Source organism: Eucalyptus grandis, chromosome 10 (assembly GCF_016545825.1).
Source record: "Eucalyptus grandis isolate ANBG69807.140 chromosome 10, ASM1654582v1, whole genome shotgun sequence".
Taxonomy (NCBI): domain Eukaryota; kingdom Viridiplantae; phylum Streptophyta; class Magnoliopsida; order Myrtales; family Myrtaceae; genus Eucalyptus; species Eucalyptus grandis.
In genome coordinates this window covers 33,466,823-33,487,198 of record NC_052621.1, presented here as the reverse complement: position 1 = coordinate 33,487,198, position 20,376 = coordinate 33,466,823, and the positions used below count along the sequence as shown (strand labels likewise).

The 20,376-nt window shown below is 38.7% G+C and overlaps 1 protein-coding gene across 1 annotated transcript; it reads left to right on the top strand.

Annotated features, from left to right (window-relative positions):
• The first annotated feature begins 762 nt into the window (after window positions 1-762).
• Window positions 763-8,964, top strand: LOC108958647. The gene is made up of 13 exons (XM_039303469.1): window positions 763-982; window positions 1,894-3,040; window positions 3,479-3,561; window positions 3,673-3,739; window positions 4,350-4,441; window positions 4,553-4,619; window positions 5,183-5,274; window positions 5,391-5,457; window positions 6,027-6,118; window positions 6,235-6,301; window positions 6,882-6,973; window positions 7,084-7,150; window positions 7,719-8,964. The coding sequence occupies exons 2-13, from the start codon at window positions 2,483-2,485 to the stop codon at window positions 8,187-8,189; spliced, it is 1,815 nt and encodes a 604-aa protein (XP_039159403.1). The 5' UTR covers window positions 763-982; window positions 1,894-2,482; the 3' UTR covers window positions 8,190-8,964.
• The last annotated feature ends 11,412 nt before the right edge of the window (window positions 8,965-20,376 follow it).

Genomic DNA, 20,376 nt, shown 5'->3' with positions numbered 1-20,376 from the left:
GCCGTTCTTTTCAACCTTAAAGCTCCACCGAAAACTCCGACCAGCAGCTGGGTGGTCGTGGAGCTTTTTCACTTCAGTGGTTTGCAGATTTTACTGCCCAGCCTCTCTTTCACAGAAACTTGCCTTCATCCTCCCCACGTTTCTTGATATTTTCTTCATATTGAGAGTAATCGCAGAGCCAAAAATCACCAGTCCTTGAGAAGCGTTAGTCGATCTTCTTTCACTAAATCTTGTTGCAATTAGCTCTTTTCACACGCTTTGTTTCATATTTTGGTGAATACAGCATAGAGGATCTACCACAAATTGGACACCATCAAGGCGTCGCTTTAATCACTGTCTTTACTTCGTCGTTCTAGGCCAACTCTCTGTTCGGCTTAATTTCCGAGGCTTGTTTCTTGGGTTCCTGTTTCCTTAAAGGCTTAAACTCAGGTTCAGGATAATTGGCGGGGTCCTGAGACAACCAACCAGAATGAAGAAGAGGCGGAGGAGCTCAGAGGCAATCCAGAGCGTGGAAGATCTGCCACCAGTATATGAGTACGATGTGTTTTTGAGTTTCAGGGGACCAGACACACGCAGCACCTTCACTGATTGCCTTTACCATAGATTGAGAGACGTTGGAGTTAATGTCTTTTTAGACAATGAAGAACTCTGAGTTGGCAAAGAAATCAGTGGAGAGCTTTTTGAAAGCACTTGTCAAGTCTCAGATCTATATTCCCATCTTCTCCCAGGACTATGCTACCAGTTCATGGTGTCTCCGTGAGGTTGCATACATGGTAGAACACACCTCAAATTCAGATGGAAAGAAAGAGATACTCCCCATCTTCTACGATGTGAACCCTGATGATGTTAAGCTCAAAAGCGAATTGTACAAAAAAGCCATATCCGAACATGAGAAGAAGTTCGGCTCTGACGAATTGAAACGGTGGGAGGCTGCTCTTGTAAAGGTTGCGGGTCTCAAGGGATGGGATCTTAAAGAAAAAGGGTAATTTTCCTCAACCTTTTGTTTATCGTTTTAAAACGCAAAAGTTACACTTCTCATTTGAAAAACTTTATCTCTCAAACTATAAGAATTAAAGACATTTTTCTTTTCATTTGAAATTTGCATTAGAAGTTGATGACAGCTACAGCCGACAGAAATGATATCGGATCCGGCAAAATAAGCAAAGGCAAAAAAAAATGACTGGTGACAGAAGAAATGTACACCTCGCAGTGAGGACGCATTCGAGGAAAATAAAAGAATGGGGCCGCTTTGATCCAATCTATGAACAAATTCAGATTACTCTTTACTTGAATGAACTATGCCTGAATATGGTCCGATTACCTGTCTGATAGGTCTAGGCAGAACTCACCAAATAAAATGTGTTACGGTCTATTTTCGCCAAAAATAAGACTCGTTTAATTAAAGAACAATGAAACTGTTTCACTATCATGAATTTATAGTTCTTCTTTCAATTTTTCTGAAGACCGTGAATTTTTATTTTTATTTTTTTTATCTCATATTCAACTCCTGTATGAAACAATCCTATAAATTTAGCTCAACAACACGCTCGCATTGGATTTTATGTCACTGTATGTTAGTTTGTCAACGCAACCATTATGCAAAAAAAAAAAGGTTATCAAGTTTTGTGAATCTTACTCTGTCCATTCAAATGGATCGGCTCCTGCATTATCCTAAACATCTCTAATACATGAAGTTAAACGACATTCCATGAGATCTCAACGCACGTATTAACTAATTATAATGCTTAATTTCTGTCATAGAAACCGAAATAGTTGACTTATTTTACCATATGGTCCCAAAAGACCTAGAGATTATCATATCCGGAAGAAAGTTATACCCTTCTCTTCCATGTCATTGACAAAAAAAAAAAAATATTTCCTGCTTTGCCGCAGCTATGGAGAACTAAGTGGATTGGTTGTTGAAGAGGTATTGCTTAAACTTAATGCCAGAAATGTGGATGTGCCTGAATATTGGGTTGAAGATCATCATCAGATAGAAGACGTACTAAAAAAGTTGGCAGTTGACTCTAATGATGTACGTTTCCTTGGTATTCATGGAATAGGTGGCATTGGTAAAACAGTACTTGCAAAGGTTGTGTTCAACAAAGTATCTTCTGACTTTGATAGTGTTTGTTTCCTCAACGACGTTCGAGAGTCATCACAGCATGGTCTTATAAACGTGCAAAAAAAGTTATTATCAAGTTTGGTGGGTTCTTTGAATGCTTACCATATCAAAGATGTTAGGGATGTGATGAATATGATCAAGAGAGTATGTCATACTAAAAAAGTCCTCATTGTTCTAGATGATCTAGACAAGTGAGAGCAACTCAAAAAACTAGCCGGAAAAATTGATTGGTTTGGTTCAGGCAGTAGGATCATTTTCACCACTAGAAATTTAGAGGTCTTGAAGACTCAAGTGGAATCATCTAGTGAAGAGGTCTTAAATCAACCTAAAGGAATTTTGGCTTATGAAGTTCATGAAATGAAATTTGGTCAAGCACTTCAGTTGTTTTGTAAGCACGCATTCAGAAGAGACTCTCCCCTAGAAGGATATGATCGACTTGCAAAGAAGATTGTTCGTAGAGTGGGTATGCTTCCTTTGGCTGTTGAGGTTATAGCTTCATTTCTTTATTGCCACAGCTCTGTCCTAGAGCAACATTTTGATAATCGAAAGTTATGGGAAGATACGTTGAAGAAGTTAGATGATGGCCCTTTTACAGATGTCCGAGATGCATTAATGACAAGTTATGAAGGACTGGAGAATAAGCAAAAAGAAGTATTTTTGGATATAGCTTGCTTCTTCACCAACAAGGACTTAACTTATCCAATTATCATGTGGGATGACTGTAATTACCATCCTCACAGTGCAATTAGTGTCCTTTGCCTACGGTCCTTGATAAAAGTTGGACAAGATAATAAGTTTTGGATGCATGACCAAGTTCGAGATCTGGGAAGGCACATCATCCTTGAAGAGTATCCTCGTAAAATTAGTAGGATTTGGATTCGTGCAAATACCGTAAAGTTACTGAAGAGAAAAGAGGTAAATGGAAAATTATGTCACATAATTTCTTTTGTGAAGGAGAAATATGTTGAATTTATTCTATTACTTTATAGTTAGCTTTGTTCAACTTTCCATTTGTCTTGTGAGTGAAATAGCTCTCTTAAATGTTTGGATCAAAAAGTCTTGTAAATTGGAGAGAGACTAGACAGATTGCCTAGTAGTCTAGATTTTGTAGTATAGAAAATAGTTTTCTGGGAATTCTGGAATTGCAAAGTGCCATTTCAAATCAAAGCTGAAAATTTTCATGAATGATGGCAAACGAAAACATTTAAGTCTGCTTGCTAGGAATAGGTGGGTGCTGAGGTAGCTTCCCTATTGGAGAAATTGTTTACCAATGTTCATGTGCTCCCTTTCTTTATGGTTCCGTAAGAGTGTTGAGTGTTGTGCTCTCATTTAATCTCGAGTCTCTGTTGGCAGAGAAATGAAGATGTAGAAGCACTTAGTCTGACTTCCTATGGCTGCAGCCCAGACATTTTACGTAAAAATTTATATGAACCAAGGTTCCTTCAGTTAAAAGACATTGATTTTTTTTGCAACTTTAATAGTCTTGTTTCAAAACTATGTTGGCTTTTTTGGGAAGTGAGGCATAATAAATTTTATGCGGATGCTAGGTCAGTCAAGCCAGATCTTTCAAGGAGCAATATCGAAGATGACAGAGGTGGAAGCAGCCAATTCCAGGTATGCATTTCTCTATTCATCATATTGAGACACTTAGGAGAGCATCGTATGGGTAGAGAATCCATGTCTTGTTTCTTTCTATCTTCATGTATATATTGGTTTCACGCTCCTTTCATCTCACGTGAATCTAGGAACAAAAAATTATTTTATAGGAGTAATATCTAGCATTGATGACAACTGACTTGATGCATTAACAAAAGATGGAGCTATGATTATATCATTTTGATTAAATCGTAGGTCTTATTGTATGACTTCCAAGTCATCAAGACTAATTAAACCTATCTTTTGATAAAAAATTTCTTCAATGATCCCATTTATTATTTTTGTTTCTTCAACTTTATCTTCTTCGACAAACTTGTCAGCACTTGCACTCATGATCTGATTCAAACTTGTCGACAAACTTGTCCCATTTTTTGATTCAATCTTTTATCATGAATTTCTTTTTCAATCATCCCATTTCTAACTCCATCAAGTTGTGCCATTTGCAATTACCGTAAGATTTTACTAAACTATAAAATTGTTAACCAATGTTCATATGCTTCTTTTCTCGATAGTTCTGTAATAGTGTTGAATGTTATGCTCTCAACTAATCTTGAGGCTCTATTGGCAGAGAAATGAAGATGTAATAGTACCAAACTTAACTTCCGATGGCTACAGCCGGAGCATTGTACCTGAAGAATTAGATGCTCTACTGGATCCAAGGTTCCTTCAAGTTAAAGATATTGATTTTTTTGGCAACTTCTAGAATCTTGTTTTGAAGCTACGTTGGCTTCTTTGGAAAGTGAGGCATGGTGAATTTTATGTGAATGCTAGGTTAGTTAGGCCAAACCTTTCAAGGAGCAATGTCAAAGATGACGTGGTTGGATGGAGCCAATTTGAGGTACACCTTTCTCTATTCATCCTATTGAGAGACCAAGAAAAGCATTGTATGAGTAAAGAGTCCATGTCTTCTTTCTTTCTATCTTCACCAATCATTCATGCATTGTATATATTGGTTTCGTACTCTCCTGATCTCACATGAATCTAGGAACAAAAAACTATTTCATAATAGTAACATCTAGCATTGACAACTATCGACTAGATGCATTAAGAAAAAACAGAGCTATAGAATCGCAACATTTTGATTAAATCGTATATTTTATTGTATGACTTCCAGGTGATCTAGACTGAGTAAACCCATCTTTTGATCAATTTCTTCTTCAATTATCCCATTTCTGACTTGTGTTTCTTCATCTTCTCCAACAAACTTGTCAGCAATTGCACTCATGATCTGATTCAATCTTTTACCTTTTTCATCTTCATCAAGTTGTGCCGCCTGCAATTAACATAATATTTTACTAAACTATAAAATGGTTTACTAACGTTCACATGTCTTTTTTCTTTATCGTTATGTAAGAGCGTTGAGTGTTATGCTCTCAATTAATCTTGATTCTCTATTGGCAGATCAATGAAGATGTAATAGTACCAAATTTGACCTCTGATGACTGCAGTCAGAGCATTGTGCCTAAAGAATTAGATGCTCCACCAAATTTAAGGTTCCTTTGAGTTAAAGACATTGATTTTTTCTTTTTGGCAACTTTGAGAATCTTGTTTTGAAGCTATGTTGGCTTCTTTACGAAGTGAGGCACAATAAATTTTATGCGGATGCTAGGTTAGTCAAGCTAGACCTTTCAAGGAGCAATATCGAAGATGACTGGGGTGGATGGAGCCAATTTCAGGTACACCTTTCTCTATTCATCCTATTGAGAGACCAAGAAGAGCATTGTATGAGTAGAGAGTCCATGTATTCTTTCTTTCTATCTTCACCAATCATTCGTGCATTGTATATATTGGTTTCATGCTCTCCTGATCTCACATGAATCTAGGAACAAAAAACGATTTCGTAATAGTAACATCTAGCATTGACAACTACCGACTAGATGCATTAATAGAACACGGAGCTATAGAATGACAACATTTTTTATTAAATCGTATATTTTATTGTATGACTTCCAGGTCATCTAGATTGAGTAAACCCATTTTTTTGATAAATTTTTTCTTCAATTATCCCATTTCTAACTTCTGTTTCATCAACTTTATCTTCTTCGACAAACTTGTTAGCATTTGTACTCATGATCTGATTCAACCTTTTACCATTTTCGTCTTCATCAACCATTTGCAATTAACGTAAGATCTTACTTACTGAACTATAAAAATGTTCACCAATGTTCATATGCTTCTTTTATTTACAGTTATGTTAAAGTGTTGAGTGTTGTGCTCTCAATTAATCTTAAGTCTCTATTGGCAGAGAAATGAAAATGTAATAGTACCAAACTCAACTTCCGATGGCTGCAACCGAAGTATTGTATCTAAAGAATTAGATGCCGTACCAAATCCAAGGTTCCTTTGAGTTAAAGGCATTGATTTTTTTTTTTTGACAACTTCAAGAATCTTGTTTCGAAGCTATGTTGGTTTCTTTGAGAAGTGAGGCATAATAATTTTTATGCAAATGCTAGGTTAGTTAGTCCAAACCTTTCAAGGAGCAATATCGAAGATGACTTGGGTGAATGGAGCCAATTCCAGGTACGCCTTTCTCTATTCATCATACTGAGAGACCAAGAAGAGCATTGTATGGGTAGGGCATCCATGTCTTCTTTCTTTCTATCTTCACCAATAATTCATGTACTGTTCATATTGGTTTCATGCTCTCCTAATCTCACATGAATCTAAAAACATAAATTATTTTGCAGTAGTAACATCTAGCATTGTCAACAATAGGCTAGATGCATTAAAAAAAAAAAAAAAAAAAGAGCTTTAGAATCACATCATTTTGATTAAATCATAATTTTTTTTTTTTTGGTGACTTCTAGGTCATCCAAATTGAGTAAACCCAGTTTTTGATAAATTTCTTCTTCGATTATTCCATTTCTAACTTCCATTTCTTCATTGTTATCTTCTTCGGCAAACTTGTCAGCAATTGCACTTATGATCTGATTCACTCTTTTACCATTTTCGTGTTCATTAAATTGTGTAGTTTGCAATTACTGTAAGATTTTACTGAACCATAAAATTGTTTACCAATGTCCATATGCTCCTTTTCTTTATAGTAATGTAAGAGTGTTGAATGTTGTGCTCTCAAATAATCTTAAGACTCTGCCGGCAGAGAAATGAAGAGGCAATGGTACCAAACCTGACTTTCAATGGCTGTAGCCGAAGCAATGTAACTGAAGAATTAGATGCTCTACGAAATCCAAGGTTCCTTCATGTTAGAGGCATTGATTGTTTTGCCAACTTCAAGAATGTGTTTGGAAGTTATGTTGGCCTTCTTGGGAAGTGACGTGTAATAATTTTTATGTGAATGCTAGGTTAGTTAGACCAGACCTTTTAAGGAGCAACATAGAAGATGACGGGGGTGGATGGAGTCAATGCCAGGTACGCCTCTCTCTATTCATTATACTAAGAGAACAAGAAGAGCATTGTATGGGTAGAAAGTTCATGTCTTCTTTCTTTCTATCTTCACCAACATTCATGCAGTTTATATATTGGTTTCATGCTCTCCTAATCTCACGTGAACGAAGGAACATAAAATTATTTCGCAGGAGTAACATCTAGTGTTGACAACAACCAGCTAGATGCATTAACAAAAGGCAGAGCTATAGAATCACAACATTTTGATTAAATTGTATGTCTTTTCGTAGGACTTCTAGGTCATCTAGACTGAGTGAACCCATTTTTTGATAAATTTCTTCTCCAATTATCCCATTTCTAACTTCTGTCTCTTCAACTCTATCTTCTTCGCCAAACTTGTCAACAATTGCACTCATGATCTGATTCAATCTTTTACTATTTTCATCTTCATCATATTGTGCCATTTGCAATTACCGCAAGATGTTACCAAAATTTAAAATTATTTACCAATGTTCATATGCTTCTTTTCTTTATAGTAATGTAAGAGTGTTGAGTGTTGCGCTCTCAAATAATTTCGAGTCTCTGTTGGTAGACAAATGAAGAGGCAATGGTACCAAACCTGACTTCCAATGGCTGCAACCGGAGCATTATACCTGAAGAATTAAATGCTCTACCAAATCTAAGGTTCCTTCGTGTTAAAGGCATTGATTTTTCTGGCGACTTTGAGAATCTTGTTTCAAGGTTATGTTGGCTTTCTTGGAAAGTGACACATAATAAATTTTATGCCAAGAATTTTCATTTTGTTAGCTTAGTCGTGCTAGACCTTTCAAGGAGCAATATTGAAAATGACTGGGGTGGATGGAGCCAATTCCAGGTACGCCTTTCTCTAATCATCGTAATAACAGACCAAGAAGAGCATTGTATGGATAGAGAGTCCATGTCTTCTTTCTATCTTCACCAATCATGCATCCACTATGTCTATTGGTTTCGTGCTCTCCTGATCTCACTCGAATCTAGGAACATAAATATTTTTGCGAGAGTAACAAAGGAGAGGAAGCTATAGATTCACATCATTTTTTTTTTTTAAATTCCATATCTTATTATATGACTTCCAGATCATCTAAACCGAGTAAACCCATTTGTTGATAAATTTCTACTTCAATTATCCCACTTCGAACTTCTATTACTTCTGCTTTTTTTTCCCACAAACTTGTCAACAATTGCACTCATGATCTTATTCAATCTTCTACCATTTTCTTCTTCATCAAATTGTGCTATATGCTATTATCACAAGATTTTATTGAATTATTAAAGAGAGGGTAATTAGGTTAACCTTCCCTCCGGATATGTACCCCGAGATGCTTGATGCGACTCATTCATTTTAATTCAATTTTTTTCTCCAACAGATGACCAAGAAATTGAAAGTTCTGGATTTAACGAGTTGCATGAAGTTGACGAGTACACCCGACTTCTCTAACTTCATGTCTTTGGAGATCTTAATACTTGCTGGGTGTGTCAAGTTGATCACAATTGACTGCTCCATCAGTAAGCTTGAGCTCCTGAAAACTTTGAATATCAAGGGCTGTCCGCTTCTCCGGAAGCTGCCCGCTCTGCATTCTTTGACGCAGATTGTCAGGGACCAAGATACTCGACTTATTGAAAGGCTCCAAATGCGTCAACAAGAGAGGTTCTTACGGCACTCTGGTGGACGGATATGTGGAGGGAGCACTAGACGCCACGACGGTTCCGCGTGTATGTGCATGCCTCCAGCTCCTCCGAACCAAAATAAGGGGAAAAGAAAAAAAGGTGCTTCTGGAGGCACTTGACAATCTGAAATTTTGGTCAAATATTACATTAGGAGTGGACCCTGAAATCAGTCAAAGCTTCCAAAGTCTATTGATCCGTTTGTTTCATGAAAAACGCGAAGTCCGTGAAAAATATTCAGGAAGTCCCCAGAGCCCGGTGCACATGCCCGGGCTTTAGCTCGGGGTCATAGAACTCGAAAGGCACAGCTCATGTATAGAAAGATAAACCCGTGCAAATGAGATTGGAGCTCGTTTCCTCGTCGATGAACACCCCAAACCACCACCGCGGCAAGCAAAATCCGGAGATAAAAGAAAAAAATGGGTCACCTGCAATCACCAGGTAAAAGTCCAGAAAATCATATTTCATGACTAATGAATCAACCGGTAGCATACAAACAACACTGAAATGTCTTCGGATTGAACCAAAAATAGGCATCATCTCACTTACATATCTGGGAGACATTTCGTCGAACAGCTTATGAGCATATCGGTGAGGATTCTATATACAACGTAATGGTAATATTTCCATCTAACAACATCTCATCAACAAAGATTCGGGCCAAAATTTTTTAAAAAAAAAAAGCTTCAATATCAGTCAGATTTCATCTGGGTCCTGGGTATCCCTAACCCACCACCTCGCTTCAGCTCTCCATCACCTTCAATTTCTGATTTTTAATTCACTTTGAGGATTCAAAGAAGGAAGGAACGAAACCGACCTCTCTCATCCTCATCTCGAGAGAAAGAGAGATCTCTGCGTCTAGAGAGAGAGATGAGCAAGAAGGCAGAGAGGCGGAAAGGGGAGACGTGCGGGGAGGGGCGGGGCGGGGCAGAGAGCCAAAATCATTTTGCCCCTATTTTATAAAGCCATGAAAGATATTTTGCTTGCCCAGTTTACTTTTACCATGCCGAGCACCGAAAATTACGAAAAATATTTTCTCTAAAAGTTACTTTTCACGAAATAATCAGAATTTAAGTTCTTCGTAAAGAACAACAACAGTTCTCTTTTGTGGCTAAATTTTTGGTAGATTTGGAAATATATATATATATATATATATATATATATATATATATAAGAGGAATATTTTGTCAATCACTATACAAATTATTATCCAATTTACGACCCAAAAACAAAAACAAAAAAGCCGCGGACCGCTTTTTTATTTCAGAGTAAAAGATTTGTACTTCATGTAATAGTAGTTACATTATAATTCATTCCCCAAAATTCATTTGCACCACATTTTAATAATCAGTTAATGTTCTGTCTGATACTTGTTTGAAGTAATTTTAGATGGATTATCCGTGCTGTCAAGGATATCGTGCTGTCAAGGATATCTTTAAACCACCAAAACAGAGCACTTACGGAAGTGTGCCGGGAGAGAGAAGTAATTAGTTTAGGAGACATATTACATATGATAGAGGCATTTCCCTTCATTTTTTTTTATATCCCTCACGATTGTGCATATATCAAGAATATGTAATCTCTCTTTGATTGTGCATATCATTGAATGTTCAAAATTGATTATTTTGTTACCTTAAATAGTCGTATAATAAAGTTTATAGATACATCCCTGTATAACATAGAGAAATATATAAAAATTACACAATTCTCTCTTCATGCATATTTCTTATCTAGAGAATATAGATAAATAAAGATATTTATGATGCTATCCGATATTTATCTTTACTATTTTAAACAAGTTTCTACTTTTTTCTCATACCATGTCACTATGATATATCTTTAAAAATGACATCATATATGGAACTTTCAGAAAAAAAAAATTTGAAATTGAAATCCTTATTTGAATTTATGTAGGAGAGATAATGAGGTGAAGGATAGCGGCACAAACTAAGAATGTCAAGCACGACAAGGAGCCGAGTACTGATGAATGAAGGGAAATCTACTAAACTTAAATGAATATTTGTACAGACCTTTTAAATTTAAAGCGTTAAAATTGTTGAACTAAATATGATAAATTTACAGCTGATATCTCTATTATTAGTACTATGTTTTTTTTTTTCTTTTGCGGGGGCAAAAAGTTGTTTATTGACATCCTCGCCAAACCTTAGAACATATAATTTAGACTTTAACAAAATTTCAAAAAAAAAAAAGATTTTATACGTCATATGATATTTATATTTTTTGAAAGTAAAGTGTTTTGCATTAAAAGAACTCAAATTACAAGAGTCGTGATAATAAAGAAAAAAGAGTGTAACATAAACAGAACGAAGGACTAAAAATTCTATTTATTAGAAAGTTCAATTAAAAAAAACTTAAATTATAGGTGCATAAAGATTTTGTATTGTTAGGGAAATCCCTTATGATGTTTTGAAGATGACAAAATAAATCAAAGGCTACTAACATGTTTGATGGTTGAGTAATAGACCATGCAGATAATAGAACATGTAGAGGATATTATCAAAGTCTCGAAGACCCAGACTCGAGACTCAAAGTCTCGAAGACCGTCGAGACTCAAGACTCAAAGTCGAAGACGAGACTCTATCTTCAAGGAACCGGGTGCAGACTCAGATTGTAAAGTCTACTGAGACTCAGATTGTAAAGTCTCAAGACCCAGGTTGTAAAGTCTCAAGACTCATATCGTAAAGTCTCAAGACTCAGACTTTACATCCAGTTCGATGAATCGTAACTCAAGCCCAATCATACAACGGCTAGTGATCTGGTTTGGATTCCACATCAAGATTGATTTGATTGAAGACAAGATCTTTCTATACGAAGAAGCTTTACTTATGGAAACCAAGATTTCGTTTGTATGGGCGATCGGAATCAATTTGGGATTTTACCTTTGTCACTCAACGGCTACCAAATCTTCTAAGATACGAGCTGTCCAATGGGTATATTGGAAGACGATTCTCCGGGATACTGTCCAACGGTAGTTTGGAAGTGGAGGAGTATTTAAGAAGATCATGGACCGATGAGCAAGTAAGAGACGGAGCGTAGAATTTATAATTCCAAAGTCTAAGCGACTTTAGATCATATACTTGTCTCTTGAGAGCTTAAACGTTTGTAATCGTGAGAGAAATACCAAGAGAGTGACTTAGTGAGATAGTGTGATCTACTAAGTGTTTGCACTCGGAGTTGTAATCTCTTGTTGATTGCATAGTGGAATCCAGCCAAGAAGGCTGTTATCGTGGGAGAGTGGACGTAGGCTTGGATTAAGCCGAACCACTATAAATCTCGTGTTCTTATTCTCTTCCCTAACTCCTTTATTTTGTTCATACTAGCACTCTCAATTGGTATCGAGCCAAGTGCTCGGTTTATAAAAGTGTTTTTACTTTTGAGCTAAAGATTCTTTATGGCTAGTATGTTGGCACCAGGTCTTATGGAAGGGCAAAGCAACACAAGACCACCATATTTCGATGGAAGAAAATACAAGCAGAATGGCCAGAAAAGAACAAAAAGAAGAAGATGATGAGCAAGAAAATTTATGCTTGATGGAACATTCAGAATCGAGTCTCACTCGAGACGGAGACTCGAATCGCAGTCCGATTGGAACCAGACTCGAGAATCTAATGAGGAAATCAAGGGGGAGAAATCAAATCCAAAAGAAAAGGAAAAGAATCGTGATCACCTCAAAAGGCAACAAATTGAGGGGGAGCTTTGATCAATTATGGAAAAATCTTTTTGATTGATCGTGATCTTTTTATGGATGGAAGGAAAGGTAATTGTGTCAGAATTTATTCTACAAAATCCGGTTAGTGCATCTCTTATTACCTTTTGTCATTAACAAATCTCATATTGATATTATCATGACAAAAATGGTACGTAAATTTTATGATGCATCCGTGATTTTTATTGGATATTTGCTGATATAATCAAAGCGAGCTATATTGCATATCTTTAATATTCGATAAAAGCTGATTTTTCGAAATTGTGATTCATGCAAGATATTTGTTATCATTCTCTACGTGAATCCATTACTATCGCTTTTTGATTATGACAAAAAGGGGGAGAAGATATGAATATGCATGTGTGTTGATTAGTTGATATTATTTATTGCATAATATTGAGCTGCAATTATTTTCTATCTTCTGATATCCTTTGATTTAAATTTTTAAATCTGCATATTCAGAGATTGTTTTGTCATCATCAAAAAGGGGGAGATTGTTAGGGAAATCCCTTATGATGTTTTGAAGATGACAAAATAAATCAAAGGCTACTAACATGTTTGATGGTTGAGTAATAGACCATGCAGATAATAGAACATGTAGAGGATATTATCAAAGTCTGAAGATCGCCGGACTCGAGACTCAAAGTCCGAAGACTCGAGACTCAAGACTCAAAGTCCGAAGACGAGACTCTATGCTGAAGCCGAACCGGGTACGGACTCAGATTGTAAAGTCTACAGACTCAGATTGTAAAGTCTCAAGACCCAGGTTGTAAAGTCTCAAGACTCATATCGTAAAGTCTCAAGACTCAGACTTTACATCCAGATTCGATGAATCGTAACTCAAGCCCAATCATACAACGGCTAGTGATCTGGTTTGGATTCCACATCAAGATTGATTTGATTGAAGACAAGATCTTTCTATACGAAGAAGCTTTACTTATGGAAACCAAGATTTCGTTTGTATGGGCGATCGGAATCAATTTGGGATTTTACCTTTGTCACTCAACGGCTACCAAATCTTCTAAGATACAGAGCTGTCCAATGGGTATATTGGAAGACGATTCTCCGGGGATACTGTCCAACGGTAGTTTGGAAGTGGAGGAGTATTTAAGAAGATCATGGACCGATGAGCAAGTAAGAGACGGAGCGTAGAATTTATAATTCCAAAGTCTAAGCGACTTTAGATCATATACTTGTCTCTTGAGAGCTTAAACGTTTGTAATCGTGAGAGAAATACCAAGAGAGTGACTTAGTGAGATAGTGTGATCTACTAAGTGTTTGCACTCGGAGTTGTAATCTCTTGTTGATTGCATAGTGGAATCCAGCCAAGAAGGCTGTTATCGTGGGAGAGTGGACGTAGGCTTGGATTAAGCCGAACCACTATAAATCTCGTGTTCTTATTCTCTTCCCTAACTCCTTTATTTTGTTCATACTAGCACTCTCATGTATAAGACCCATTGAATTCCGATAGACAAAATGATTTAAGAGGCGATGCTAATCCGTGTGACCTGACGAGTTTGCAAAATGATGTGTTTCACTTTAAAAGAACTCAAATTACAAGAGTCGTCATAATAAAGAAAAAAAAGTGAAACATAAACAGAATGCGGGACTGAAAATTCTCATTATTAGAAAGTCTAATAAAAATATTAAATTATAGGTGGAGGGATGTTAAATACCATTGAATTTCCATAGACAAAATGATGTGAGAGGAGATGCTAATCCAAGTGACCCGACGAGTTTTCATTTATAGGTGAATTTCATTCGGGGGTGGTGAGAGATACAAAACATTCAATTAAAATATTTATACTTAAAAGTTTCATTTATCATCCCCCATACTTAAGACTCAGTTATTAGGGAATCGCACACTAGTTCTGAAAAAAAAGAAAAAGGATAACACAAGCAAACAATTCACACATGCAAAATATAATAATAAAAGAACTTAATCGAAAGAACATAGAAACTTTGTTATTAAAGTCACCTAGACTTGGGCTATGTATTTTTGCAAAAGCACCTTGGGAATTCATTAGATTTCGAAGAAAATAGGAACATAATGATAGTCTTTTCTCAATATCAAGGCAGAAAAAAATGAGAACACTCAAGAAAACAAAAAAACCACTTCTCTTTTCTCTTTCCCGCACACACTGACGTTTTTCTTCCTTTGGCCATTAGAGCCTCTCTTTTCTTTTTTCTCTATTTTCCACTCAACCCTCACAACTGTTGCCTCACAGTAATTGATATATGTGTAGCTTTTAACTTAGGGATATGAACTACAAGTCCTAAAATTTACCACAAAAATATAATTGAACCATTGTCGCGACCTACCCTCGGGAGGAGGGAATAGGTTTAGGGGTATGGCCTGAAGGACAGGCCTAAGGCCCATGATCAAGCGCGGGCTCTCCCAAGCCCATACCCCGCGTGACGTTGGGATATTCTTTAGAATTTTGCACAAAATGAGTCGCCACTAGCCTATTGGGGTCGGCTAGAAACCAAGTGAGGTATGGGAGTGTACCTCACTTCCTACGCAACCAGAGAATCTAGGGTCGGGGACTTGATTACATTAATTGATCAATTAATGTCATTTCGGTACCTAATCTTGTTCATTTTAACAAAACGAATTTTTGGCAAGCAGTTTGGATTGATTTTATACCTATCCACTAACCTAGGAAGTGATCATGCAAGTGCACAAACATTGAAATAACAATCATAGATATCAAGATCCTAATTGCAGTAAAATTAAATACGTGCAATTAAACATAATTAGATATGCAAATTAAACATGCAACGTATAATCAAAACACAAGCAACTAAAAGGCTTAATTATACTAAAAATGCAAAGCATAGCAATTTCTAACCAAACCCCATCATTTTTTAATTTTCGAAATTTTTTAATTAAAATTTTTAATTAATTTTTAAAAAATTTTAAAAATTTTATTTTTATAAAAATTAATATATATATATATTTGAAATTGTTTTCTTTTTTTTTTTTTAAAGATTTTTTTAGTCCGACTGGGTCGGGTCGGACCGACCCAGCTCGGCACCGAGCAAGACGGCCGGGTCCGCCCGACTGTGCCCGGCTTGAGGGTAGACCGGACTTGGGCCCGATCCGGAGGGCCCAAGTCTTTTTTTTTTTTTAAATTACTCGCAGGCCCACGGCCCAGGTTGATTCCGGGCGGTGGGCTTGCAAGCCCGCGCTCCCCGGTCGGCGGCCGCTCGGCCGCAACCGGGGGAGCCGCGACGGTGGGGAAGATAGGGGGAGGGGCACCGCGATCTGGTTGGGGTCGCAACATTGCCGCCTTGCTTCGGAGGGACGCAGCCCGGCTTTTCGGCAGACAGCGGCAGAATTCCGATGACTAAGAGGCTAGCCGGACTCTACACAGAGGAACTAGGGAGGGAGAGCCCGCTTGGGCATTATGGCGAATGGGTAGAGGGCATGGGCAAACCAGGGGGTTTCGACGTAAACCGGACCCGAGACGGCAACGACGGTGACCAGCAAGCAAAACAACAACAGATTGGAACCTAAGGGGGACCTACGGAGGCCGAAGCTCACCCGAAACGGACGGAATGAACTCGGCCAACTCGAGCTCAAGATGCACACCAGGTGTTCGATGAAATGCCAACCTGAGTTCTGACGGGAATGCCAGCTTGAGACTTGTATACGCGATGGTGGCGGCGGTGATGGCGGCCCGAAGATGCGTCGGCAGCGGTTGCAGCGGTCGGGAGACGTGTCGACGGCGGTGGCCTCGGTGAGTTTCCCCTCCTTGCTCTCTATTTTCCTCGCCCTCGACCCCCCGTTTTCTCTCCTCTCTCTTTTCAGTTCCTCTCGGTCTCCTTCTCTTTTTCTCGATCCCCCTTTCTTCCCCCTCCATATGTTTTCTTTTCCCCCTCCCCGCCGAGATCTCTCCCCGCCTCCCTTCGTTCGGCTCCGCGTGCGTTCAAATCGGCTCCACGTGCGTCTGAATCGGATCCCCCAACCCGTCGACCTACCAGCGAGATGATGTTGTCTCCCTCTGTCCTCGCTACCCCTCGCGGCTTCGCCATTTCTCCAAGCGAACGGCTGCTTTCTGCTTCGCTGGTTCCCCGTGCAGAGAGCGGCTGAGGGAGAAGACAACGGGGTGGGCCGGGCTGGAGGCAAGAAGAGGGCTGGGCTGCGCAAAGGGGAAGAGAAAGAAAAAAAAAAAAGTAAAGGGGAGGGTTGGGCCCAGGCCCACGCAGGGAGAAAATAAAAGAAAAAAGGGGTCGGGTCGGGCCAAGGCCGGATCCGGCCCGACCCGGACTTCCAACTTTTTTTTTTTTTTAAAGGAAATTAATAGTTAAAATTTTTTTGATTTTGATTTTTTTGATTTTGATTTTGATTTTTTTATACTATTTGAAAGATAAAAAAATAGGTGTCAACAGCTGCCCTTATTTGAATGTAGCCTCGAAGAGGTTGCAATCAAAGACAGAGGACACCTAAATTATTTTTGGCGATAGAAAGACCCTAGGTGCATATGCACGTATTAGGTCGACGAAAAGAACTCATAACTATGGAAATGCGTCTTGTCAATAAGGTGAAGAAAGACTTCGGGTTGCAGAAGCCACCGAGTCATAAAAGGTGAGGAAGACTCCAGGATACAAGGCTCTCCGGGTCATAAGAAGGGTGGAAGACTCCAGGATACAAGGCTCTCCGGGTCATAAGAAGTGAGGAAGACTCCAGGATACAAAGCTCTCCGGGTCATAAGAAGGGTGGAAGACTCCGGGATACAAAGCTCTCCGGGTCATAAGAAGTGAGGAAGACTCCTGGATACAAGGCTCTCCGGGTCATGAGAAGGGTGGAAGACTCAAGGATACAAGGCTCTCCGGGTCATAAAAAGTGAGGAAGACTCCAGGATATAAAGCTCTCCAGGTTATAAGAAGGGTGGAAGACTCCAGATACAATGCTCTCCGGGTCATAAGAAATGAGGAAGACTCCGGGATACAAGGCTCTTCGGGTCATGAGAAGGGTGGAAGACTCCGGATACAGGCTCTCCGGGTCATAAGAAGGGTGGAAGACTCCAGGATACGAGGCTCCGGGTCATAAGAAGGGTGGAAGACTCCAAGATACAAAGCTCTCTAGGTCATGAGAAGGGTGGAAGACTCCAGGATACAAGGTTCTCCGGGTCATAAGAAGGGTGGAAGACTCTAGGATACAAGGCTCTCCGGGTCATAAGAAGGGTGGAAGACTCCAGGATACAAAGCTCTCCGGGTCATAAGAAGTGAGGAAGACTCCAGGATACAAAGCTCTCCAGGTCATAAGAGGTGAGGAAGACTCTAGGATACAAGGCTCTCCGGGTCATAAGAAGGGTGGAAGACTCCAGGATATAAGGCTCTCCAGGTCATAAGAGGTGAGGAAGACTCCAGGATACAAGACTCTCCAGGTCATAAAAAGGGAAATGACTAAAGTCTCATAGTGTAAAAACGAGTTTTGACCGAGTATGATAGTCTCACCGTGTACGAACGGGTTTCGACTGGGAGGCGGACAAGCGTGGTTTACGGATGAACCCACCAATCTTGGAAATGACATGGTTTAAGGTTAACCATAAACCTTTGGAGATGACATGGTTTAAAGCTGACCATGAACCTTTGGTTTTTTAGGGAAGCACCCACTAACCCCTTAGAAAACTGCATGGCTTCACTGATGAATCATGTCAATCTCAACTTGAGCAAATGTCATTAGAGACGTCATCAAGAGACGTATTGGCAACATTGTAACATTAATTGAACAAAATAATCAAGCTAAGTCCGATTGCTTTAGAAAAACATTCGATGTCCATCAGCATCATGTGGCACAAAACTGTCATCTTGCTCGTGGATATATCATTAATCATCAAATTTTCTAGGAGGCAAGTTCTCATCAGAACGGCTACGACTCGAGAAAAAGGTTCATTTAGCATGCCAAACTAGAGCTTCTTAGTCAGAAAGGGTTTCTCACGCACTCTCAATAAAATGGCTACTTGATCCCATCCATTCGTGTGGGAGATAATTGGTTACTGAAGGTATCTCACATAACCTATGTCGAAGGCTTCCGGAAACATTCGCAATGAGCACAATCTGATCGATCAAAAAGGACTTTTGAAAGGACCGCAATACAAGCTCGGTTAGGGCTCACACAAATGAATTGTTGCTTTGAGACCAATAAATGAACATTTGTCATTATCTTCATTGGGTTTACAAGTCGAGAGCTTAGAAGATAAGACAAGATAGAATTACTTCCACTCATTCAATCAAAAAGAGCTTCTTTGTGGTATTCTCATTTTCACTCAAATTATCCCAATCAGAAGAGGCTTCGGAAAAGGGTTATAATGTCGGCTCGGGAAAGGCTCGAAAGGCTTAAAACTTTCAATAGGGTCTTTAAGAGTCGGTGATCATCATGGCATCATGACCAGGTCACTTAATCTTTCCAAATCATTTGGCTTTTGAAATACAACGCATCTCAAAAGTCCATTGATTAAGCATATATGCATGGGAGCTTTGCTTCTTTCTCTAATTTCCTTTGCACTCACGATGATTTTTTTTTTTTTTTTACGTAGGCACTTGGACCTTGATAATAACCCTTTTTTTTTTTTTTTGGCATTGGCCTTGCTTTTACCAGGCACACTGCTTTTTCATGCGCCCTAGTTTGTTGAACTTTTCGCTTTTTGAACTTCTGGAGCTCTTATGACTTTCGAGATACTTTTCACATTGTTCTTGTAATTGTCAATTGTTTTTGATCAATTCTTATGCTTTGCCCCAGGGAAGGGAGATGATCACCGCTCGGGGTATAGAAATGAATAATCAGGCCCTAATTGTTTAAAGCAATGGGTTTCAGTGTTTGGGTGGAGAATGAAATGCTCTTCTTCACATTGGGATGAGTCAAGATCTAATGAGAATTCCTTTGAAGCTATCACCAAAAGATTGATGCAAGTGAAAGTAATAGAATCTTTCCCAATCATTCGCTTTACAACACGACTGCAACCTCCTATGCTGCCCCAATGTCGGGTCGTCCTCGACAGGGGTATTTTGGAGGATCATCTCTATTTGGCCCGAAGGGCTAGCAATATATCAGCTTGGCGTTTGGGATTGATGAAGGAAATGCCTTTATCGTTTCGATCTTCACGCTCAATGCAAATGGATCCTTCGTCCTAAGAGAAGGTTGTTTTTCACTCAACTCTTGAAATTGTTCGAAGGATGTGTTTGGAAATGACTTACCTTTCTTCATCCTAAGCACTCCTTGTTTGGCATGATTAATGTTTCAACTTTTTATCCGAATAAAATCATTCTTACGAGCTCCCCTCTTCGAGAATTACCGACATGAAGCACGTATAGTGGCACCATAAAATAGGTGGTAGGAATGAGGCTATGCCTCCCGGTTTTTTTTTTTTTTTTTTACCTCTCATTTAAGAAAAAGAGATATTCGACCATTTGTGCAGAGACTTGATGGGTCTTTTGAATCGACTTTTCCCTCCGCCATTTTCCTCATCGAACGATAAGGTGCCTAAAACACAAATAGATATGCGTGTATGTGATATATGTATGATATCTATGATGCTATGCATGATGTCATGTGACTCAAATTGCGCATGAAGTGGTTCTTCGACCTTGATTTCAATCATGGAAAGTATTTCTTGACTGCATCTGAGTTTACAAGTCTAGGCAATTCACTGCCATCCATTTCAACTAAAATCATAGCACCACCAGGTAGAATCTTTTTAATGACATACGGCCCTTCATAGTTCGGGGTGAATTTGCCACGAGGGTCTGGTATAATCGGAAGCACTTTCCTTAGCACTAGGTCATTGACTTCAAAGTATCTAGGACGCACCCT